Source organism: Acinonyx jubatus, chromosome B2, assembly GCF_027475565.1.
Source record: "Acinonyx jubatus isolate Ajub_Pintada_27869175 chromosome B2, VMU_Ajub_asm_v1.0, whole genome shotgun sequence".
Classification (NCBI taxonomy): Eukaryota; Metazoa; Chordata; class Mammalia; order Carnivora; family Felidae; genus Acinonyx; species Acinonyx jubatus.
Window position 1 is genome coordinate 44,360,037 of NC_069385.1, and position 23,255 is coordinate 44,383,291.

General features: G+C 36.1%; 1 protein-coding gene across 6 annotated transcripts in view; it reads left to right on the forward strand.

Moving 5' to 3' along the window:
- The window catches only part of MCM9 (minichromosome maintenance 9 homologous recombination repair factor), a 111,538-nt gene that overhangs the window by 46,322 nt on the left and 41,961 nt on the right, over positions 1-23,255 (forward strand). For all 6 annotated transcript variants that reach the window (XR_008298372.1, XM_027057007.2, XM_027057008.2 and 3 more), the window contains one exon: positions 19,665-19,839. Coding sequence is in view for 5 of the 6 variants with exons in the window: in XM_027057007.2 (XP_026912808.2) it covers positions 19,665-19,839 (175 nt within the window). In the remaining variant the exon portion in view is untranslated. The remainder of the gene's footprint in view (positions 1-19,664; positions 19,840-23,255) is intronic.

Genomic DNA, 23,255 nt, shown 5'->3' on the forward strand with positions numbered 1-23,255 from the left:
ATGAACTACTAGCTAATTGGTAGATTTTAGGTTGCTAGAATCTGTGACTGCCAAAGCCTTGAATCCAGCATACAAAGAATCCACTTCTCAGAACCTCAGTATGATTGCACAGTGATTTTTTTTTTTAAATAACAGCTATGCTGCTATGAACATTTGTTTACAAATTTTTGTACAAGATCTGTGTTTCCATTTCTCTGGTTTACACTTAATTATTGCTGGGTCATATAGTAACTCCTCTTGAGGAACTACCAGACTGTTTTCCAAAGTGGCTGCATCCGTTTACATTCCCACCGGCAATGTGTGAGCATTCCAATTTCTTCACACTGCCACCAACCCCTTGTTATGCCTTTTTGATTATAGCCACGGGTGATACGCAAAGTGGATCTCATTGTGGTTTTGACTTATATTTCCCTGATGGCTAAAGATGTTGAGCATTTTTCATTTTCTTATTGGCCATTTGTATGCCTTCTGTGAAGAAATGTCTATTCAGATCCTTTGGTCATTTAAAAAAAATGGATTGTTTGTCTTTTTCTTATTGAGTTGTAAGCGTTCTTTATATATTTTAAACACAAATCACTGGTCAGACACTTTCAGAGTCTTGTATTTATCAGGCTTGGAAATTTTTTCGCCCATTCTGTGAGATAGTTTTTTGTTTTCATGGGGTTTTTTTTGTTTTTTTTTTTTTTGGTGGTGGCCTTTGCTGCCCCAAAAGCTTTCAATTTTCAAAAAGTCTAAAACTCTCAAAAATACTGCCTGATTCAGGGGTCATCACAATTTACACCTGCATTTTCTTCTAAGAGTTTTATACATTTATTTTATTTTTGTTTTCTTCCAGGATTTTAATGGTTTCATTTTTAAAACTTTTTAATTATAAATTATGCAATTTATTTGAACTAAAAAAAACACAACCAGTTTTCTCATTTCTCTCTCCCCACCAATGGATTGACAACCACCAATCTATTCTCTGTATCCATGAGCTTGATTCTCTATATCTATTAGCTTTGTTAGATTCTGCTTGTAAGAGACATCATGCAGTATTTCTCTGTCTGACTTATTTCACTTAACATAATGCCCTCAAGGTTTATTCATGTTGTTGCAAATGGCAAGATTTCATTTTTTTTTATGGCTGAATAAAATTCTATTGTGTATATGTACTACAATTTCTTTATTTATCCATCGATGGACACAGGTTGTTTCCATGTCTTGGCTATTGTAAATAATGCTGCAGTGAATATGGGAGTGCATGTATCTTTTCTAGTTAATGTTTTTGTTTTCCTCAGATAAATACCCAGAATAGAATTGCTGGATGGTTTTCCTCTGAGAGTTTTATACTTCAGCACCTTATATTTAAGTCTTTGACCCAGTTTGCATTATTTTTTGTATATGAAGTGAAGTAGGGGTCCAAATTTCTATTTTTGCATGTGGATGTCCAATTTCCCAGCAGTTTCATTTGAAAAGACTATTCTTTCTCCAAAGAATTGTCTTCGAACCCTTATCAAGAATGAATTGGCCATAGGGGCACCCGGGTGGCTTAGTCAGTTGAGCGTCCAGCTTCGGCTCAGGTTATGATCTTACAGTTCCTGGGTTTGAGCTCCTCGTTGGGCTCTGTGCTGACAGCTCAGAGCCTGGAGCCTGCTTCAGATTCTGTGTCTCTTTCTCTTTCTTTCTCTCTCTCTGCCCCACCCCAACTTGGTTTGCAAGGGCATGCATGGGCTGTCTTTCTCTTTCAAAGATAAATAAAAATATTTAAAAAAAATGACTTGATCATAAATCTATGGGTTTATTTCTGAACAATCAGTTTTGTTCTGTTGGTCAGTATCTTTATGCCATTACCATATTGTCTTGATTACTGTAGCTTTGTAGTAAGTTTTGAAATCAGGATATGTGAGTCTTTCTTGTTCTTTTTTTAAGGTTATGTTGGCTATGTGAGATTCATTGAATTTCCATAAGAATTTTAGGATCATCTTGTCAATTTCTGCAAAGAAGACCGTTGAGATTTTGATAGGGACTGCATTGAATCTGTAGATCCCTTTGGGGAATATTGCCATCTTGACAATATTAAGTCTTTCTGTCAGTGAACATGGGGATTTTTTTGTTTGTTTAATTCATCTTTAATTGATTTCAACAATGTTTTGTAGTTTTCAGAGTATAAGTTTCATACTTCTTTTATTAAATTTATTTTTAAGTATTTTATTCTTTTTTTTTTTTTAATGTTGATTTATTTTTGAGAGAGAGAGACAGAGCATGAGCAGGGAAGGGGCAGAGGGAGATGGAGACATAGAACTCGAAGCGGGCTCCAGGCTCCGGACTGTCAGCATAGAGCCCAACGTGGGGCTCAAACTCACAAACTATGAGATCATGACCTGAGCTCAAGTCGGACACTTAACTGACTGAGCTACCCTGGTGCGCCTAAGTATTTTATTCTTTTTGATGTTATTGTAAATGGAATTACTTTCTTAATTACATTTTATATTCTTCAATGCAAGTGTATAGACATACAGTTGATTTTTTAAAATTGATTAAAAATTTTTAAAAATTTGGTTTTGTATCTTTCAACTTTGCTGAACTCATTTATTAGTTATGATAAATTTTTAATGGATTCCGTAGGATTTTCTGTATGCCAGATTATGTTATTTGCAAATAGAGTTAGTTTTACTTCTTTGTTTCCCCTCCAGATGCCTATTATATCATTTTTGGCCTAATCGCCCTTTCCAGAACCTCCAGTAGTGTTCATAGTCAGAGTGAACATCCCTATCTTGTTTCTGATCTTAGCAGGAAAACATTCAGTCTTATACCATTAGGAATGATGTTTAGCTGTGGGTTTTCTGTGGATGCCTTTTATCAGGTTGAGAGAGTCCCCTCTGTTCCTAGTTTGTTGAGTGTTTTTTTGTGAAGGAGTATTGAGTATTAAATTAAATTAATTAAATTAAAGGAGTATTAAATTGTCAAATGCTTTTCCTGCCTCTATTGAGATGATTATGTGCTTTTTGTCATTTCTTCTATTAATATGGGAATATTACGTTAATTGGTTTCCAGATGTCATATCAATCTTATATTTCTGAGATAAATACCACTTAGTTGTGGTGTAGAATTCTTTTCCTATATTACTGAATTTGGTTCACTCATATTTTGGGTATTTGTTTTGCTAGTATTTTGTTGAGGATTTTTGTATCTGTAGTCATAAGAGATACTGGTGTTTAGTATTCTTGCGATGTCTTTGCTTTCTGGTATGTGGGTAATACGAGTCTCATAGAATGAGTTAGGAAGGATTCCTTCCTCTTCTACTTTTAAAGAAGAGTTGTAAAGAATTAGTATTTGATTCTTCAGATGTTTGATAGAATTCATCAGTGTAGCTATCTGTATGTGTAGGGGGAGGGGGGTGAGTAGTATGTTATTATTACTAACTCAAACTCTTCACTTATTATAGGTCTACAAAGATTTTCTTTTTTTTCCTGAGTCAGTTTTGGTAGTTAGTGTCTTTCTAGGAATTCATCAGTTTCATCTAGGTTATCTAAGTAGTTAACACATAGTTGTTCATTGTATTCCCTTATTATCTTTTCTATTTCTCCAAAGTCATTAATAATGTCCCATTCTGGATTCCTAATTTTAGTAATTTGATTTTTCTCTCTTATTGGATTAGTTACCAAAAAAGGATTGTCAACTTTTGGTTTTACTTTCTCTATTGTTTTTCTATTGTCTATTTCAGTTTTATGCTCTAATATTTATTTGACTTTGGGTTTAGTTTGCTTTTCTTTTTTTCTTTCCCCCCACCCCCTCAGTGTCTTAAGTGGAAGCATAGACTATTGATTTGAGATTTTTCTTCTTTTTAAATGTACGCATTTATAGCTATAAATTACTCTCTAATAACTGCTTTAACTGCATCCCATAAGTTATGGTATGTTGTGTTTTAATTTTCTTTCCTCTCAAAGTATTTTCTAATTCCTTATTTATTTATTTATTTATTATTTTTTAAGTAATCTCTACACCCAATGTGGGGTCTTATTCCTTTTTTATACAGCCACTTATTCATTGCATGTATGCCTTTCTACACTGCCTCTGACAAGTAGACATTCCACCTTTGCTTATATAGTTACTTTGATGAAAAGTTAGTACTTTGCAGAGTAGCCAATTCCATTTTATTTATTTTTTTAATGTTTATTTATTTTGAGAGAGAGGGCACAAGCAGGAGATGGACAGAGAAAGAGGGAGACACAGAATCTAAAGCAGGCTCTAAGCTCTGCACTGTCACCACAGAGCCTCATGCCAGGCTGGAACTCAGGAACCTGCAGGATCATGACCTGAGGCAAAGTCTGACGCTTAACCAATGGAGCCACCCAGGTGCCTCAGCCAATTCCATTTTAAACACCTCAAGTTTTCCTCTAGTTCCCTGTAAAACTCTGCATGTTGGTCTCTGTTATTTCTTTTCAAGCTGCCCCCAATTAGGCTAATTCCTTTTCCATAGGATAGTTCTCTAAATATATAAAAATTATTTTCTCTTCACCAAATCTTTCTTTCAGGCTAAACACACTCTATGCCATAAACTATTCTTTAAATTCCATTATTTCCTTGTCCTTTATTATATTTTTACCCTTCCATTTTCATTAGTATTTCTTTTAAAATGTGATGTCTCAAAGTAAACACTAATACTCTAGATCAAGAGTCAGCAACCTTTTTTCTGTAAAAGGCCACATATAAATATTTTAGATTTTGAAGTCCAGTGTTTGTCACAACTACTTACCTCTGCTGTTGTAGTGTGAAAGTAGCCATCGACAATAAGTAAATGATGGGCATGAATGTGTTCCAAAAAAAGTATTTTTACAAAAACAAATGGTTGGGCCAGATTTTGCCCACAGATCATAGTCTACTGACTCCTGCTCTAGATGTTATCTAACTAGCACAGAAGCCAGTGTGATTGAATCTTCACTTGTGAATACTGTTGTCAGTATGTAATATGTCACATTAACATATTTTTTAAATTGTATTAAAGTGTTTGTCTGATATTAGCATAGCCACTGCAACCCTCTTTTGGTTACTGTCTAAAGTATGTCTCTTATAGACAACACATAGTTGGATCATGGTTTTGTATTCATTCTGCAAACTGCTTTTTATTAAAGTGTTTACCCTATTTACATTTAATGTAATTACTGATGGGGTAGGTTGTATGAATGCTGTTTTCCACTCTGTTTTCTATCTACATGGCTTATGTCTTCTTTGTTGTAATATTCCTCCATTACTGCCTTCCTTTGTGTTTAATGTAATTTCTTGTGTATCATTTTAATATCTTAGTGTTTGTTTTACTCTATTTTTTTTTTTAGATATTTTCTTAGTGATTGTTTTGGGGGTTATTATAACATCTTAATGTGAAACCGATCCAGTTCAGATTATTTTAATAGTATATAAAAATTTTGTTCCAATATAATTCTCTTTCCCCTACATTCTTTTTTAATTTTCTAAAAATGTTTGTTTATTTTTGAGAGGAGAGAGACAGAGTGCGAGTAGGGAAGGGGCAGAGAGAGAGGGAGACACAGAATCCAAAGCAGGCTCCAGGCTCTGAGCTGGCAGCACAGAGCCCAGCGTGGAGCTCAAACTCACAAACCGCAAGATCATGACCTGAGCTGGTCAACTGAGCCACCCAGGCGCCCCCATCTTTCCTCTACCTTCTTTCATGCTATTGTAATACAAATTTCATCTTTATACATTACCAGTTGATCAACACAATTTTATAATTTTTGCTTTCTTCAATTTTCTCTTAGATCAGAAGAGAAAGAGTTACAAACAAACCTACATTGATACATCTTTCATATTTCCTTATGACCTTTACTGGTGCTTTTTATTTTTTTATGTGGATTCGAGTTACTGTCTTAGTGTTCTTTCATTTCAGCCTGAAAGATTCCCCTAATATTTCTTGTAGGTCAGTTCTGTTACCACTAATTTGTTTTTGCCTAGTATTTTTACTTTTACATGAGTGAAATTGTAGAGTATCTATTCTTTTGCTCAATATTATGTTTTAATATTTCACCTATACTGTGTTTAGCTGTACTTTATTTTTTATTGCTGTATTATTCCACAGTATGTATATAGCACATTTTTTAAATGTATTCTACTGTTAATGGACTTTTGAATCTATTGTGTGATTTTTTTTCTTTTTCAGTCTGTTGATGTGACAGATAACATCATTTCATTTTTACTTTTTGAACCAGCCTTGGATACCTGGGATAAATCCCACTAGGTCATGATATATAATTCTTTTGGTTATTCTTTTTGTATAATTCTTACTGTTGGATTCAGTTTGCTAGTATTTTATTTGAGGATTTTTTTCTTCTGTGTTCATGAAATATATAGGCTATAGTTTTCTTGTAATGTCTTTGTCTGGTTTTTGTATTAAGGTAATGCTGGTACCATAGAATAAGTTAGGAGGTATTCCCCCTACTTCTGTCTTCTGCAAGAAACTATGGAGAATGTTTATAATTTTTTCTTTATATCTCTAAGAATTCACCAGTGAAGGCATCTGGGCCTGGTACTTTCTATTTAGAAGGTTATTATTGATTCAATTACTTTAACAGATATGGGCCTATTCAGATTGTCTGTTTCTTCTTTTGTGAGTTGGCAGATTGTGCCTGTCAAGGAGTTGTCCATTTCATCTAGGTTATCAAATTGATGGGCATAAACTTGTTCATAATAATCTTCATTATCTGTTTAATTTCTGTAGGATAAGTAGTGATGTTCCCTCTTTCATTTATGATATTAGTAATCTGTGTCTTTTCTCTTTTTTAATTAATTTATCAATTTTATTGATCTTGTCGAAGAAAACAGCTTTTGGTTTCAGTGATATTCTCTATTGATTTCCTGTTTTCAATTTCATTGATTTCTGCTGTAATTTTTATTATTTCCTTTCTTCTGCTTGCTTTGGATTTAATTTGATCTTCTTTTTCTAGTTTCCTAAGGTGGAAGCTTAGATTATTAATTTTATATCTTCTCTTCTAATATATGCACTTAGTCCTGTAAGTTTCTAAGCACTGATTTCACTGCATCCCACACATTTTGATAAGTTGTATTTTCATTTTGATTTAGTTCAAAACATTTTTAAATTTCTCTTGAGCTTTCTTCTTTGATCCATGTGTTATTTAGAAGTGTGTTGTTTAATCTTCACATAATTTGGAATTTTCTAGTTCTCTGTTATTGCTTTCTAGTTTAATATCATTTTAGTCTGAGGAAAGATTTATGATTTGTCTAATAAATTTGTTAATCTTACCATCCAGCATGTGGTCTATCTTGGTGAATAGTCCATGAGATCTGGAGAAAAAATTACATTCTGCTGCTTTTGGATGAAGTTGTCTACAGATGTCTGTTATATTCAGTTGATTGATGGTACTACCAAGTTCAGTTATGGCCTGCTGATTTTCTGGCTGCTGGATATGCCCATTTCTGATAGAGCGGTGGTGAAGTCTCTAACTATAATACAAATTCATCTATTTCTCTTTTGAATTCCACTGGTGTTTGCCTCACCTATTCTGAGGCCCATAATCATTAAGGATTATTATGTCATTTTGGAGTGTTGACCCCATTTTACCAGTATGTAATGCTCCCCTTTCTCCATGACAATTTTTCTTGTCCTGAAGTCTGCTTTGTCTGAAATTAATATAGCTACTCCCATTTTGGGGGGATTAGTGTTAGCATGGTATATCTTTCTCTCTTTTTAAAAAATGTTCAATCTGTATGTATTTATATTTAAAGTGGGTTTCTTATACATAATATAAGTTGGTTTTGTGTGTGTGTGTGTGTTTTAATCAACTCTGGTAATTTTGGTCTTTGACTTGGTGTATTTAGACCATGGATGTTCAAAGTGATTATGAATATAGCTGGATTAATACTTGCCATATTTGTTAGCATTTTCTATTTGTTGTCCTTGTTATTTGTTCTTGTTTTTATCTTCCACTCTTTTTTTTGCCTTTTATGGTTTTAATTGAGCATTTTATATGATTCCATTTTTTCACCTTTCTTAGTATATCAATCGCGCTTCTTTTTAACTTGTAATTGTTTGTTCCAGAGTTTGCAATATACATTTACAATTAATCCAAGTCCACTTTCAAATAACACTATGCAGTGCAAGTATAGCACTGTATTATAAATAGCAAAATATTTCTAATTCCTCCCTCTCATCCCTTTTATCGTTTCTCTCATTCATTTCACTTGCACATAAACACATATAAACATACATACTTGAATACATTATTGCTATTATATTTAACAAACTACTATCGGTTAGATGAACTAAGAATAAGAAAAGTAGAAGTTTTTCTTTTATCTAGTCCTTCTTTGTTGTTCTTCCTTTATGTAGATCTGACTTTTTTTTTTTTAAGTTTATTTATTTATTTAAGTAACCTTTACACCCAATGTGGGGCATGAACTTACCACCCCAAGACCAAGAGTTGCACACTTTTCCAACTGAGCCAGTCAAGGCCCTTTATATAGCTCTGAGTTTCTGGCCTATATTATTTCCTTCTCTCTAAAGAACTTCCTTTGACAGGTCTGCTGGCAACAAATTACCTCAAAAAATTTTTTTATGGAGAAAGTCTTTATTATTTCTTCACTTTTGAAGATAATTTCACAGGGTACAGAATTCTAGGTTGGGAGGTTTTGTTCTTTCAATATTTTGAATATTTCATTCTACTCTTGTTACTTGCATGATTTCCAAGGGGAAGCTGTATATGATTTTCATCTTTGTTTCTCTACAGGTAAGTTGTATTTTTCATCTGGTTTCTTTCAAGATATTTCTTTATGTTTTGTTTTCTGAAGTTTAAATATGACATGCCTACATGTAAGTTTTTTGGAGGGTTTTATTTTGTTTTGTTTTTTAGCATTTTTCCTGCCCAGTGTTACCTTGGGTTTTCTGGATCCATGGATTGGTGTCTGACATTAATTAATCAATTAATGACTAATTTTTAGTCATTAATGCTTCAAATATCACTCTTGTTCCTTTCTGTCTTTCTTCTCATTCTGGTTTCCCATTACATGTATGTTACGCCTGTTTTAGTTGTCAGGAAGTTCTTGGATATTCTGCTCTGTTATTTTCCACTTTCTCTCCTGTTTGCTTTTCAGCTTTGGAAGTTTCCACTGTACCTTTACACTCAGTAGTAAAGTGAAGTATCTTTACACTCAGAGATTCTTTACTCAGCTCTGTCCAGTCTGCTAATGAGCCCATCAAAGGAATTCTTCCTTTCTTTTTCAGTGTTTTTGATCTCTAGAATTTGTGTGTGTTTTTTTTTGTTTTTTTTTTTTTTTTTTTTTTAGACTTTCCAACTCCTTGCTCACAGTATCAGAGAAAAATTTCTGATGTTTAATGGGAGAACCTGGGAGGGCTCGTAGAGGTAAAACTCACAAAAGTGTGAGGGTCCCCCTATGAATGGAGATTTTAATTCTCAGAGTCATCCACACTGAGCCTCCAGCAATACATCAATTACAGTTCAAGTTTTCTTATACCATTACTGGTTCCCATAGAGGTATCTGCCCTGGTAAGGTGTGATTCTCTGTATTTCTGTCTTTCTAATTTTGGGGCATTGGTTTGCCCTGGGACCTCACTTCTCTAGTGCATCTTAGAAGAATTATTGATTTTTCAGTTTGGTTAAGTTTTTACTTATTATTAAAGAGGTGGCAACTTGTGGCAACTTCTGAGCTCTTGAAATGCTGGGCTGGAAAACAGAAGAACTCACATAGATTTTCTCCTGCATCTTCTGCTATGAGTATTCATCTATAAATTTTACATTTTCATTTAGATCCTTGAGTTGATTTTTGTATGAGATTTGAAGTATGGATCAAGATTGATTTTTTTCTTTTTGCATAATGCTATCCAATTATTACAGCACCATTTGTGGAACTGATTATCTTTCCCTCATTGAACTGCTTTTGCATTTTTATCAAAACTCACTTGACCAGATATATTTGGGCACATTTTTGGACTCTGTTCCATTGTTCTTGCTGTCTATCCTTTTTCTAGTGTCATTGAGTTGATTACTATAGCTTTATAGTAAATCTGGAAAATGGATCATATGAGACCTTCTCCTTTGTTTCTTGGTTTGCTCTTATGTTTCCTTTGCTTCTCCATATACATTGTGGAATCACCCTGTCAATTTCTATTTTAAAAAATCCCATTCGAATTTTGTTTGGAATTGCATTGAATCTATAGACCAGTTTAGGGAGAATTACAGAACAATTTGGGGAAGCATCTTTAAAATACTGAGTATTGGTCCCTCATCCCTGAAATGCAGCTAGATCAACACTGAACCATCTTGCACACTTAGAAAACTGATTTGAGGATTAACACAACAATCTGTACAACTTGAACCACAGAACTCAGCAAGTACGTGGAACAGAGAGGTCAACTGGAGGAGAGAAGCTGCGGAGGGTAGGGAGCTGTTTTTGCTAGTGGAGAGAGGACAGAGACAGGGGAGAGTACAGGAAAAGCACCCCCCCCCCGCCCCCCGAGAGCAGCTGGAAAGAAAGAAAGAGTGGACTAAACAAAAAATGGAGAAAGGAAAAAGGGACTGCAAGGGACTGAACAAAAAAAGGGAGAAAGGAGAGGGTTTAAATTCCATTAAGACTCTATAAACAGCGAGAGTACAGAGTCTGAAACTCCGCAGCTCGATACCTGGCGGTGCTCTGGTGGGAAAGGTGAATCCCCAAGAGCAGACAGCAAGGTCCAAGGAGTCCTCAGGCCACACGGAGAGAGCCAGTTTCCTTGCTGGGAGGACATTTGGTAGAGGCTGTGCGGCCTCCCCACAGGCAAAGGTTCCAGTGGACCCCAGAAAACAGCCACATTCACTGGTGTTGGAACAAGGATGTTAAGGGTTCACTGAAGCCTGGAGCCCAGATGGGTGTTGTGATTTACCATAATCCCTGAAATGCTGCTGCTGCTACATGATCATGTGAATTTTTTCTGGGGCGGACTGGCACCTGGCCACAGTCCCTGGACATCTGCAGTAGCATGGTCCCAAGAATGTTCCAGGGGGTGGGCCAGCACCCAGCCATTTCTCAGCGAGACCCTCCCCTAGAGGGTCTGAGTGGGTCAAAGTTGCAGGGCCCTCAGAAGTGAGGGGTTGGGAAACATAGCCCCATCTGAGATAAAACTCGGGAGGGACGTACCTCCTGACAAGATGATGGCTTGGTCATGGACTTTGTAGAAGTGGGGAGTGGACAGGAGCCAGAAACAAAGAAGGGGTGCTTGATTGCCAGTCAGTGAGAGCACAGAGTTCTGATACTAGAGGCAAGGTAGCTGAGTGATGCCATTTTCACCCTCCCGTGCATGCACATACACACCTACACCACCACAACAATCCACCCCAATGAACTAAGTAGTGCCATCCAGTGGAGAACAGAGCTGCTACACCAAGTCCCACACACTGGGCCACCACACTCTAGTGGAACACCACAAATCTCTCCTCCTGCTTAGTTTATGGACTATAAAGTGCTTCATAGTTTGACTTCTAAGGGAAACTGAATGTAATTTCAGTCATATATCATTCTGTTTGCTGGTCTGTCTATTCAGTTTTTTTTTTCTTATTCTTGAATACAGAAAGAGAATAAACTTATTTTTACTTTCTGTTTTTATAAAATTTTTGTTATATTTTTCTACTATATCTGTTACTTTTTTGTAAATTTTTCAAATTCAATTGTGCTTTCATCATTTCATTTTATTCTATTTTATTGTATTCATTTTTAAAAATTTTCAAATGTTTTCCTTTTTTTCTTTCCTTTCCTTTTCTTTTCCTTTTTTCTCTATTCTATCAAGCTGCTTTCAACAACCAGACCAAGACACACCTGGGAACTAGCATTTTTTGTGTTATTTTTAATTTTTTAATTTTAATGTTTTTTGTTTTTTACTTTACTAACTCTTTTTCTTCCTTCAAAATGATGAAACAAAGGAATTTACCTCAAAAGAAAGAACAGTAAGAAATGACAGCCAGGGACTTAACACAGATACAAGCAAGATGTCTGAACCAGAATTTAGGGTCACAATAATAATACTAGCTGGGGTTGAAAAAAAGCACAGAATCCCTTTCTGCGGAGATAAGAGAAGTAAAATCTAGTCAGGATGAAATTAAAAATACTATAATGGAGCTGCAATCTCAAATGGATGCCATGGCAGCAAGAATGAATGGAGCAGAGCAGCAAATCAGTGATATAAAGGACAAATTCTGTAGAATAATGAAGCAGAAAAAAGAGATAAACTAAGGCAAAAGAACACAATATAAGAATTAGAGAACTCAGTGACTCATAACACCCAAATCATAGGGGTCCCAGAAGATGAAGAGAGAGAAAAAGGAGTAGGAGGTTTATGTGAGCAAATCATAGTGGAAAACTTTCCTAACCTGGGGAAAGACACAGACATCAAAATCTAGGAAGCTCAGAGAACTCCCACTAGATTCAACAAAAACCAGCCATCACCAAGGCATATCATAGTCATATTCATGAAATACTCAGTCAAGAAAAGGATCATGAAAGCAGCAAGGGAAAAAAAGTCCTAATCTACAAGGGAAGACAGATTAGGTTCACAGCAGACATATCCACAGAAACTTGGCAGGCCAGAAAGGAGTGACAGGATATATTCAGTGTGCTGAATTGGAAAAATATGCAGCCAAGAATTCTTTATCCAGCAAGGCTATCATTCAAAATAGAGATATAAAAATTTTCCAAGATAAACAAAAACTAAAGGAGTTCGTGATCACTAAACCAGCCCTGCAAGAAATTTTAAGCAGGGGCTCTCTGGTGGGAGAAAAGATGAAAAAAAAAACCAAAAAACCTAAAAAAGACCAAAAGCAACAATGACTAGAAAGGACCAGAGAACATCACCACAATTCCAACTCTACAGGGAACATAATGGCAATAAATTGATATCTTTTCAGTACTCTAAATGTCAATGGACAAAACAATCCAAAGACATAGGGTAACAGAATGGATAAGAAAGCAAGATCCATCTATATGCTGCTTACAAGAGACCCATTTTAGACCTAAGGTCATCTTCAGATTGAAAGTAAGGAGATGGAGAACCATCTATCATGCTAATGGTTGCCAAAAGAATGCCGGAGTAGCCATACTTATATCAGATAATCTGGTTTTAAAGTAAAGACTGTAACAACAGATGCAGAAGGGATTATATCATAATTAAGGGTTCTATCCACCAAGAATATCTAACAATTGTAAACATTTATGTTCCAAACATGGAAACACCCAAATATGTAAATCAATTAATCACAAACATAAAGAAACTCACTGATAATAACAGTAGTGGGCTTCAACACCCCGCTTACAGCAATGGACAGATTATCTAAACAGAAAATCAACAAGGAAACAATGGCTTTGAATGACACACTGGACCAGATGGACTTAACAGATATATTCAGAACGTTTCATCCTAAAGCAGCAGAATACACATTTCTCTCAAGTGCACAAGGAACATTCTCTAGAATAGATCCCATACTGAGACACAAATCAGCCCTCGACAAGTACAAAAAGATCGAGATCATACTATGCATATTTACAGACCACAATGCTATGAAACTTGAAATCAAACACAAGAAAAAAATTGGAAAGATAACAAATACTTGGAGACTAAAGAACAAGCTACTAAAGAATGAATGGGTTAACCAAGAAGTTAAGAGGAAATTAAAAAGTACATGGAAGCCAATGAAAATGATAACACAGCCCAAAATCTCTGGGATACAGCAAAGGCAGTCATAAGACAGACGTATATAGCAATCCAGGCCTTCCTAAAGAAGGAAGAAAGGTCTCAGATACACAACTTAACCTTACACTTTAAAAAACTGGAAAAAGAACAAGTAAAACCCAAAACCAGCAGAAGATGGGAAATAATAAAGATTAAAGCAGAAATCAATGCTGTCGAAACAAAACAACAACAAAAACAAAACAACAATAACAAAAAACAATAGAACAGGTAAATGAAACCAGGAGCTGGTTCTTTGAAAGAATTAACAAAATTGATAAACCCCTAGCCAGACTGATCAAAAAGAAAAAGGAAAGGACCAAAATAAATAAAATCAAGAATGAAAGAGGAGAGATCACAACCAATACAGAAGAAATACAAATGATAAGAGAATATTATGAGCATTTATACGCCAATAAAATGGGCAATCTGGAAGAAAGGGACAAATTCCTAGAAACATATAAACTACCAAAACTGAAACAAGAAGAAGTAGAAAATTTGAACAGACCCATAACCAGTAAAGAACTCAAATTAGTAATCAGAAATCTCCCCCCCCAAAAAGAGTCCAGGGCTGGATGGCCTTCCAGCAGAATTCTACAAAACATTTAAAGAAGAGTTAAGACCTATTCTTTTGAAGCTGTTCCAAAAAATAGAAATGGAAGGGAAGCTTCCAAACTCATTCTGTGAAGCCAGTGTTACCTTGACTCCATAACCAGGCAAAGACCCCACTAAAAAGGAGAACTACATACCAGTTTTTCTGATGAACATGGATGCAAAAATCCTCAACAAGATACTAGCCAACAATACATTAAAAGAATTGTTCACCACAACCAAGTGGGATTTATGCCTGGGATGCAGAGCTATCACAAATCAATCAACGTGATACATCACATTAATAAAAGAAAGGACCAGAACTATATGATCCTCTCAATAGATGCAGAGAAAGCACTTGACAAAATACAACATCCTTTCTTGATAAAAGCTCTCAAGAATGTAGGAATAGAAGGATCATACCTCAAGATCATAAAAGGCATATACAAAGGAGCCATTGCTAATATCATCCTCAATGGGGAAAAACAGTTTTCCCCTGAAGGTCAGGAACATGACAGGGATGTCCACTCTCACCACTGTTACTCAGCATAGTATTAGAACTCCTAGCCTCAGCAATCAGACAACACGAAGAAATAAAAGGCATCCATATTGTCAAGGAGGAAGTAAACTTTCACTCTTTGCAGACAACATGATACTCCATGTAGAAAATCCAAAAGATTCCACCAAAAAACTGCTAGAACTGATCCATGAATTCAGCAGTCTCAGGATATAAAATCAATGTACAGAAACCGACTGCATTCCTATACACCAATAATGAAGCAACAGGAAGAGAAATCAAGGAATCGATCCCATTTACAATTGCACCAAAAAAACATAAAATACTTAGGAATAAACCTAACCAAAGAGGTGAAAAATCTATACGGTGAAAACTGTAGAAAGCTTATGAAAGAAATTGAAAACATACACACAAAAAAGGAAAAATATTCCATGCCCATGGATTGGAAGAACAAATATTGTTAAAATGTCAATATTACCCAAAGCAATCTCTATATTCAATGCAATCCCTATCAAAATAACACCTCATTCTTCACAGAGCTAGAACAAACAATCCTGAAAGTTGTATGGAACCAGAAAAGACCCCAAATAGCCAAAGCAGTCCCAAAAAAGAATACCAAAGCTGGAGGCATCACAATCTTGGACTTCAAGATGTATTGCTAAGCTGTAATGAAGACAACATGGTACTGGCACAAAAACAGACCCTCAGAGCAATGGAATAGAATAGAGAATCCAGAAATGAACCAACAAATGTATGGCCAATTAAACTTTGACAAAGCAGGAAAGAATATCCAATGGAATAAAGACATGTCTTCAGCAAATGGTGCTGGGAAAACTGGACAGCAACATGCAGAAAAATGAACCTGGGCCAGTTTCTTACACCATACACAAAAATAAAATGGATGAAAGACCTAAACATAAGACAGGAAGCCATCAAAATCCTAGAGGAGAAAGCAGGCAAAACCTCTTTGACCTTGGCTGCAGCAGCTTCTTACTCAACACGTCTCCGGAAGCAAGGGAAACAAAAGCAAAAATGAACTACTGGGACCTCATCAAAATAAAAAGCTTCTGCACAGAGAAGGAAACAATCAGCAAAACTAAAAAGGCAACCGACAGAATGGGAGAAGATATTTGCAAATGACATATCAGATAAAGGGTTAATATTCAAAATCTATAAAGAACTGATCAAACTCAACACACTCAAAATACAAATAATCCAGTGAAGAAATGGGCAAAAGACATGAATAGACACTTCTCCAAAGACATCCAGATGGCTGACTGACACATGAAAAAATGCTCACCATCACTCATCATCAAGGAAATACAAATTAAAACCACAATGAGATACCATTTCACACCAGTCAGAATGGCTAAAGTAAACAACTCAGGCAACAACAGATGTTGGCAAGGATGCAGAGAAAAAGGATCTCTTTTGCACTGCTGGTGGAATGCAAACTGGTGTAGCCATTCTGGAAAACAGTATGGAGGTTCCTCAAAAAATTAAAAATAGAACTACCCTACCACCCCCAAATTGCACTACTAGGTATTTATCCAAGGGATACAGATGTACTGTTTCAAAGGGGCACATGCACCCCAATGTTTATAGCGGCACTATTGACAATAGCCAAAGTATGGAAAGAGCCCAAATGTCCATCGACAGATGAATGGATAAAGAAGATGTGGGGTGTACATATATATATATATATATATATATATATATATATATATATATATGTATGTATGTGTGTGTGTGTGTATGTATATATACACAATGGAGTATTACTTGGCAATCAAAAAGAATGAAATCTTGCCATTTGCAACTATGTGGATGGAACTAGAGGGTATTATGCTAAGTGAAATTGGGCAGAGAAAGACAAATATCACATGACTTTACTCATGTGAAATTTAAGATACAAAACAGATGAACATAAGGGAAGGGAAGCAAAAATAATATAAAAATAGTAAAGGGGACAAAACATAAGAGACTCTTAAATACAGAGAACAAACTGAGGGTTCCTGGAGTGATTGTGGGTGGGTTAGATGGGCTAAATGGGTAAGGGGCTTTAGGGAGGACACTTGTTGGGATGAGCACTGGGTATTATACATAGGTGATGTATCACTGGAATCTACTCCTAAAATCATTATAGCACTATATGCTAACTAGGATGTAAATTAAAACAAAACAGGGGCACATGGGTGGCGCAGTCGGTTAAGCGTCTGACTTCAACCAGGTCACGATCTCGCGGTCCGTGAGTTCGAGCCCCGCGTCGGGCTCTGGGCTGATGGCTCAGAGCCTGGATGGAGCCTGTTTCCGATTCTGTGTCTCCCTCTCTCTCTGCCCCTCCCCCGTTCATGCTCTGTCTCTCTCTGTCCCAAAAATAAATAAACGTTGAAAAAAAATTAAAAAAAAAAACAAAACACAGGCCACTGGAAAAAAATAAAATAAAAATACTGAGTTTTTCATTTCATGAACATGGAATATCTCTTCGTTTGATTAGGTTGTATTTGACTTCCTTTATCAATGTTTTGTAGTTTCTGCTTACAGATCTTGCACTTTTTTTTTATGTTTTATTTATTTATTTTTAGTAATCTCTACACCCAAAGTGGGGCTTGAACTTGTACATTTTTGAAGGTTTATACCCAGGTATTTAATATTCTCTGGTACTATTATAAATTGTATTATTTTTTAATTTCAACTTTAAATGTTTTCTAATATATATAGAAATATGACCGATATTTGTGTATTGACTTGTATTCTGCAGCCTTGCTACGCTCACTTATTAGTTTTAGTAGATTTTTTAGTAAAGTATTTGGAATTTTAAACATAATTATATTGTCTGAAATGTAAATAATTTTATTTTTTCCTTTTTGTTCTGATGGTTTTGACTTCTTTTCCTTTATTTTATTGGCTAGAACCCCATGATGATTTTGAATACGAGTGATGAGAACAGATCTCCTTGCTTTGTTCTAATTTGGGGGATGAGGGTGAGGGTGGGAGTAAACATTCAGTCTTTTATTGTTAAATATGTTAGTTGTATAATTTTTGTAAATAAGACTGAAGAAGTTCTCTCTATTCCTAGTTTTCTGAGAGTTTTTTTTATCATAAATAGTTGTTGAATTTTATCAAGTGTTTTTTTCTGTATGTAGTGAAGTGGTCATTTGCTTTTTGTTCCATTTATTTATATGGTAAATTATATTAGTTAATTTTCATTAAAAAATTAGCCTTGCATTCCCAAGATGAACCTTACTTGGTTATAATCTATCATTATTTTATGTATTGTTTGATTTGCTTGTATTGTTGGAAGATTTTTGCGTCTGTGAGAGATACTGGTCTGTAGTTTTCTTTTAATATGTCTTTAGTTTTGGTATCTTGATAATGCTGATTGCAGTAAATGAGTTGGGAAGTGTTCCTTGTTTTTCTGTATTTTTAAAATTTTGTGTAGAATTTGTATTAGCTCTTTCATAAATGTTTGGTAGAATTCACCATGAGGTCATCTCAGTCTATAGATTTTTGTGTTGCAAGATTTTGATCTAAATGGTCAATTTTAAAATAGATATAGGGGTATGCAAGCTATCTGTTCCTTTTTAGGTAAACTTTGGCAGTTTATGTATTTCAAAGATTTTGACCATTTCATCTAAGTCATCAAACCTAGGGTATAGAGTTGTTCATTGTATTTCCTTATTATCAGTTCAGTGTCTGTAGGGTTTATAGTAATCTCCCCCTATCATTCCTGATATTTGTAACTTGTCCCTCCTCTTTTTATTTCTTGGTCATTCTATCCAGAGGCTTACCGATTTTTATCAACAGTAGTTGTTATAAATACTCGTTATGTGTCCTATACCTTTTAAAGAGCTTTATTATATTCTATTTGAATATCTAAGACTCCATAAGATACATTCCATTGTTACTCCCTTTTATAAATAAATAAACAGAAGCTTGGACATCTTAGGAAACTTGCCTATAGTATGACAGCCAGAATGACGGATCCAGGATTCAGATCCAGGTTGGTGTACTACAAAGCCTTTGTTTTGGCCACTGTGCTTTACTGACTGGTATAAAGGATAAATCAAAACCAGAGAAGATATATAACGGAGTCTTCGCCCTCACACTGTGACTGGGAGCAAACTCTTCATTTTTATCATTGGACCGTAGTATCTACTGTTTTCTGTCTTTGGACCCCTCTCTGTAAACAGCATATAATACAGAACATCTTGTGATAAGATGTCATAAGGTCTCCAGAGCTCTGTTTGCTCCTTCTAAAAGTTTAGATCACTCAGTGAGGGTACGCACCAAGGAGAGACAGAAAATTTGGGGACTTCTGGTTGCTACAAAATATTTAATAACACATCTTACATTTTCAGAACATAGGATCTTCTGAGGCCTTCCAGTGTCTGGATATCTGAAATAGTTGTCCTGATGCCATCCATTTTTTTAAATTGAAGTAAACTTGACATACCATATTGTATTTGTCTCAAATGTACAACATAGTGATTTGACATTTATATACATCATGAAATGTTCACCATAAGTCTAGTTACCATCTGTCACCATACAAAGTTATCACACTATTATTGACTATATTCCTTATGCTGTACTTTACATGCTGTGACTTACAAATAATTTCACACTTCTTAATTCCCTTCATTTGCTTTGCCCATCCTCCCACCTGCCTACCCTTGGGAACTACCAGCTCTCTGTCTGATGCCATCCATTCTATACAGAATAGAAATAAAAGTGTTGACTCTATACCCTTCCCTTTAAAATATAGGTACTTCGCCCTCAGAGATATAAGATATGCTTTTGAAAATAAAAGCTGACATAGCTTGCTTGTTTCCTTAGGTCTGACGGTAACTGCTGTGAAAGACTCAGGAGAATGGAATTTGGAGGCTGGAGCATTAGTACTTGCAGATGCGGGCCTTTGCTGTATCGATGAGTTTAACAGTCTCAAAGAGCATGATAGAACCAGTATCCATGAGGCAATGGAGCAACAAACCATAAGTGTTGCTAAGGCTGGGTAAGAGTTTCTTTTCTTTAAAATCTATAGGAATAATGACATTAGTTAATATGTGATTATGTATGAAAAAATATGAACCTTATTGAACTACAAGGTATGTTTGGTCTTATCAGGTATTATCAGTTAACATTCATCAAGACACACATTAGCATCCCCCTGGAAGTGTATGAGGAAGTAAAAATGAGGTTTTGGGACAAAGAAATGAAAAACTAAAGTATATGCGTATTCAATAATGTGTATCTACTGTGGGCATATTACTGTTAGGAAATTTAAAAGATTCAAAAAGAAAAATAGCATAATTTCTCCTTTCAATGGCATTCTCCTTATCTGTCCTAATAGAAGGTGATCACAGCATGTGGAAAACTGAATAATAAAATATATTAACATAAAATGATGTGCCTGTTTGTGACTCCAAAAGGTTTAGGGGTTGAGGTATGTGAGTCACTGGTGGCATATGACAACTGAGGAGGAAAAGTAGGCAGGTCAGACAGAAATCCATTCATTCAGGCCCTGAGGTGATTATGAGAAACTTCTCTGGCTACAAAGGCTGACCACCAAGTAGGCTGCTGGGTCATCCAAAAAAGGACAGAGCTAGAACTATCTCAGCCCTAATGCTACTGTTATAGATGTGAGGCCAGCTGATCAGGCATATAGGACTGCCAGCAGAGTCTTCAAACAGCAGTGGGTATAAGGACAGATGCTGGTGTGTATAGATTCTCTGAGATCTAATTTTATGCACTTGCAAAAAAAAAAGAAAGGGAGGAGATGAGAGGATATAGCCCATAGGAAAAAGACACAAGAAAAAGCTAGGTGGAACCATTACCAGATCTATTCATTTCACTTGATGTACATTCACTCTGTATATATTCATTAAGAGCCTGCTATGTGCCAGGCACTGAACTAGACACTGAGAAGTACAAAGATGAATACAGCACTATTCTTCAGGTGTTTGCTATTTTGTTGGGGAAGATAAACAAAAGAGCACGAAAGTGATAAGTTCATAATCAAAGTGATATGAGATCATACTTAAAATAATTATTGCTTCTAAACTCTTTATCAGTGGGAAATTAGAGATATAGTTTCCTAAATATCTTCAAGGCTACTTTCTCTTCTCATTATGTCTCCATTTAGTTAGCACCTTTGCTGGTTGGCAGGATTTGTAGTTTATTTTGATATGCCTTTTCCAGAGAAAATCTGGGACATTTTGAAGTATTCCTTAAAAATTTACCCTTACATCAGGGAAAATTTGAACAAATGCTTTGAATCTAGTTTTAGAAAGGGAGAAGATTAGCAGTGCTATATGATAGGCTAGATAGAATAAACTTTTTAAAGTGAAAATATTTGCTTAATCACTCCTAGTACCTTACTCTCTGCTAGATGTGAATTAGTATGAATCTTTTTGCTATCCATAAATGTGTCATAAGTTCCAAAAGAAATGTTCTATAGCTAAATAGTTCAGTTATGGCAACCATAGGTTGGACGATCTTGTCATTACTATACTTTATGCACTGAAACAGGGCTTTTTACACTGTGATGAGGGACCAGTTTTGTCTTTTTCAATTCATCACAAAGCAATACTTTTTAAAAGTTTATTGAGAGAGAGAGAAAGAGCGCACACATGTGCATGAGCAGGGAAGGGGCAGACAGAGAGAGAGAAAGAGAGAGAGAATCCCAAGCAGTCTCTGAGCTGTCAGTGCAGAGCTTGAACTCACAAACCACGAGATCATGACCTGAGCTGAAACCAAGAGTCAGAATCTTAACTGACTGAGCCACCCGGGTGTCCCACAAAGCAATGTTTTTATAAAATACAATAACTTAAAAAAACTTTTTTAATGTTTATTCATTTTTGAGAGACAGAGTGTGAGTGGGGGAGGGGCAGAGAGAGGGAGACACAGAATCTGAAGCAGGCTCCAGGCTCTGAGCTGTCATCACAGAGCCCAACGTGGGGCTCAAACTCACCAACCATGAGATCATAACCTGAGCTGAAGTCAGATGCTCAACCAACTGAGCCACCCAGGTGCCCCTATAAAAATTATCTTAAAAAATGAAATAAAAAAGCAAAGACATACAGAACATAAGCCTAAGTTCTTCTTCCCCTTCCAGAGTGTGGAAAGGTATAAGAGCATGTCACTCCCATCCTAACAAGAAAAATCCAGATAGCCCACAAAAATGATAACTTTCCTTGAACATATCAGAGAGCTGAATTTACAAGGAAATCAAGGGAATTAATTCTAAAGTGTGACAGGCCCATCTGAGGAGAGATGATGTTCACTTTTGACAGAACATGAGAGGAAGAGGTGGCTGCCATAGAAGCAAATAAGGAAAAATGACTAAAGTTTTTAAAATTCCTTGATCTCCAAGCATGAGCTAGCATGTCAGTGTAGAATAACTCACATCCAAACACAAAGGGAGTTCTCTCCTGCAAGCCCTTCTCCACAAGTCTCCAACCCAGGGCCTCTTACGGGAGGGATAGAGCAGGAAAACAGATCAAAACAAAACAAAACAAAAAACACTGTACTTCAGGAAGAGGTTAGAGCACCTTCCTTCCCTCCCACAGGAGCCAGGCAAAATGGTGCTGCTTCTGGGGAAAGGGTAGAAGCAAAAGCCTTTTTCTCCTGATGGAAGGGCAGGAAACACTCATCAGGTCCAGGATCCTGAACCAAGGCAAAGCATCCATTTCCTTGGGAAATGGGACAGAACAATTCCTCCTGCCCAAGGACCACCACAGATACATGGCAGGGTTCTGCTGCCACCAGGCTGGAGGGACAGAGAGGCTTACAGCTTTCCAGCCCATCCCACCAAAAAGCGGGTTCACAAACCCTGCTTCAGACCAGGAGACCCAAGAACCAATCTGGCTCCCAAATAAGCCTAACACCTGGTAACTAGCAGTCTGCCACTGGGGAAGGTGCAGGAGTATGGAAAGAGACACCCCCTGTGGTGTGGGTGTGCAGTGACTGCTGAAAGCTGAAGGTAGAGTAAAAACACTGAGAATGATCTTCCAGCATTGCACTGCAACCCCCATCTAGATGCACAAAATTGTGGCGACTCAACAGTGACCAAATTTGAAATCTTTGGTGCATTGAAGGTAAAGATAACAACAAGGCCACTACCCAGATCAACTGTCATGGCCTTACAGACACTGAAGGCCATCTCTACACATGAAATGGTATAATATTATTTGAAGGCAGACTGTAATAAGTTAAAGATGTAAACTCTAGAACAGCCACTAGAAAATAAAAGAGTGCATAACTAATAAACCAGGTGTAGAGATAAAATGGAACTATAAGAAATAATACAAAAGGAGGCAGGAAGAGAAGAAAAAGGAAACAGAATAGTAGATGGGACAAACAGAATGCAGTTAGCAAGATGGTAGATCCAAATTCAACCATATCAATAATTACATTAATAGCATGTAA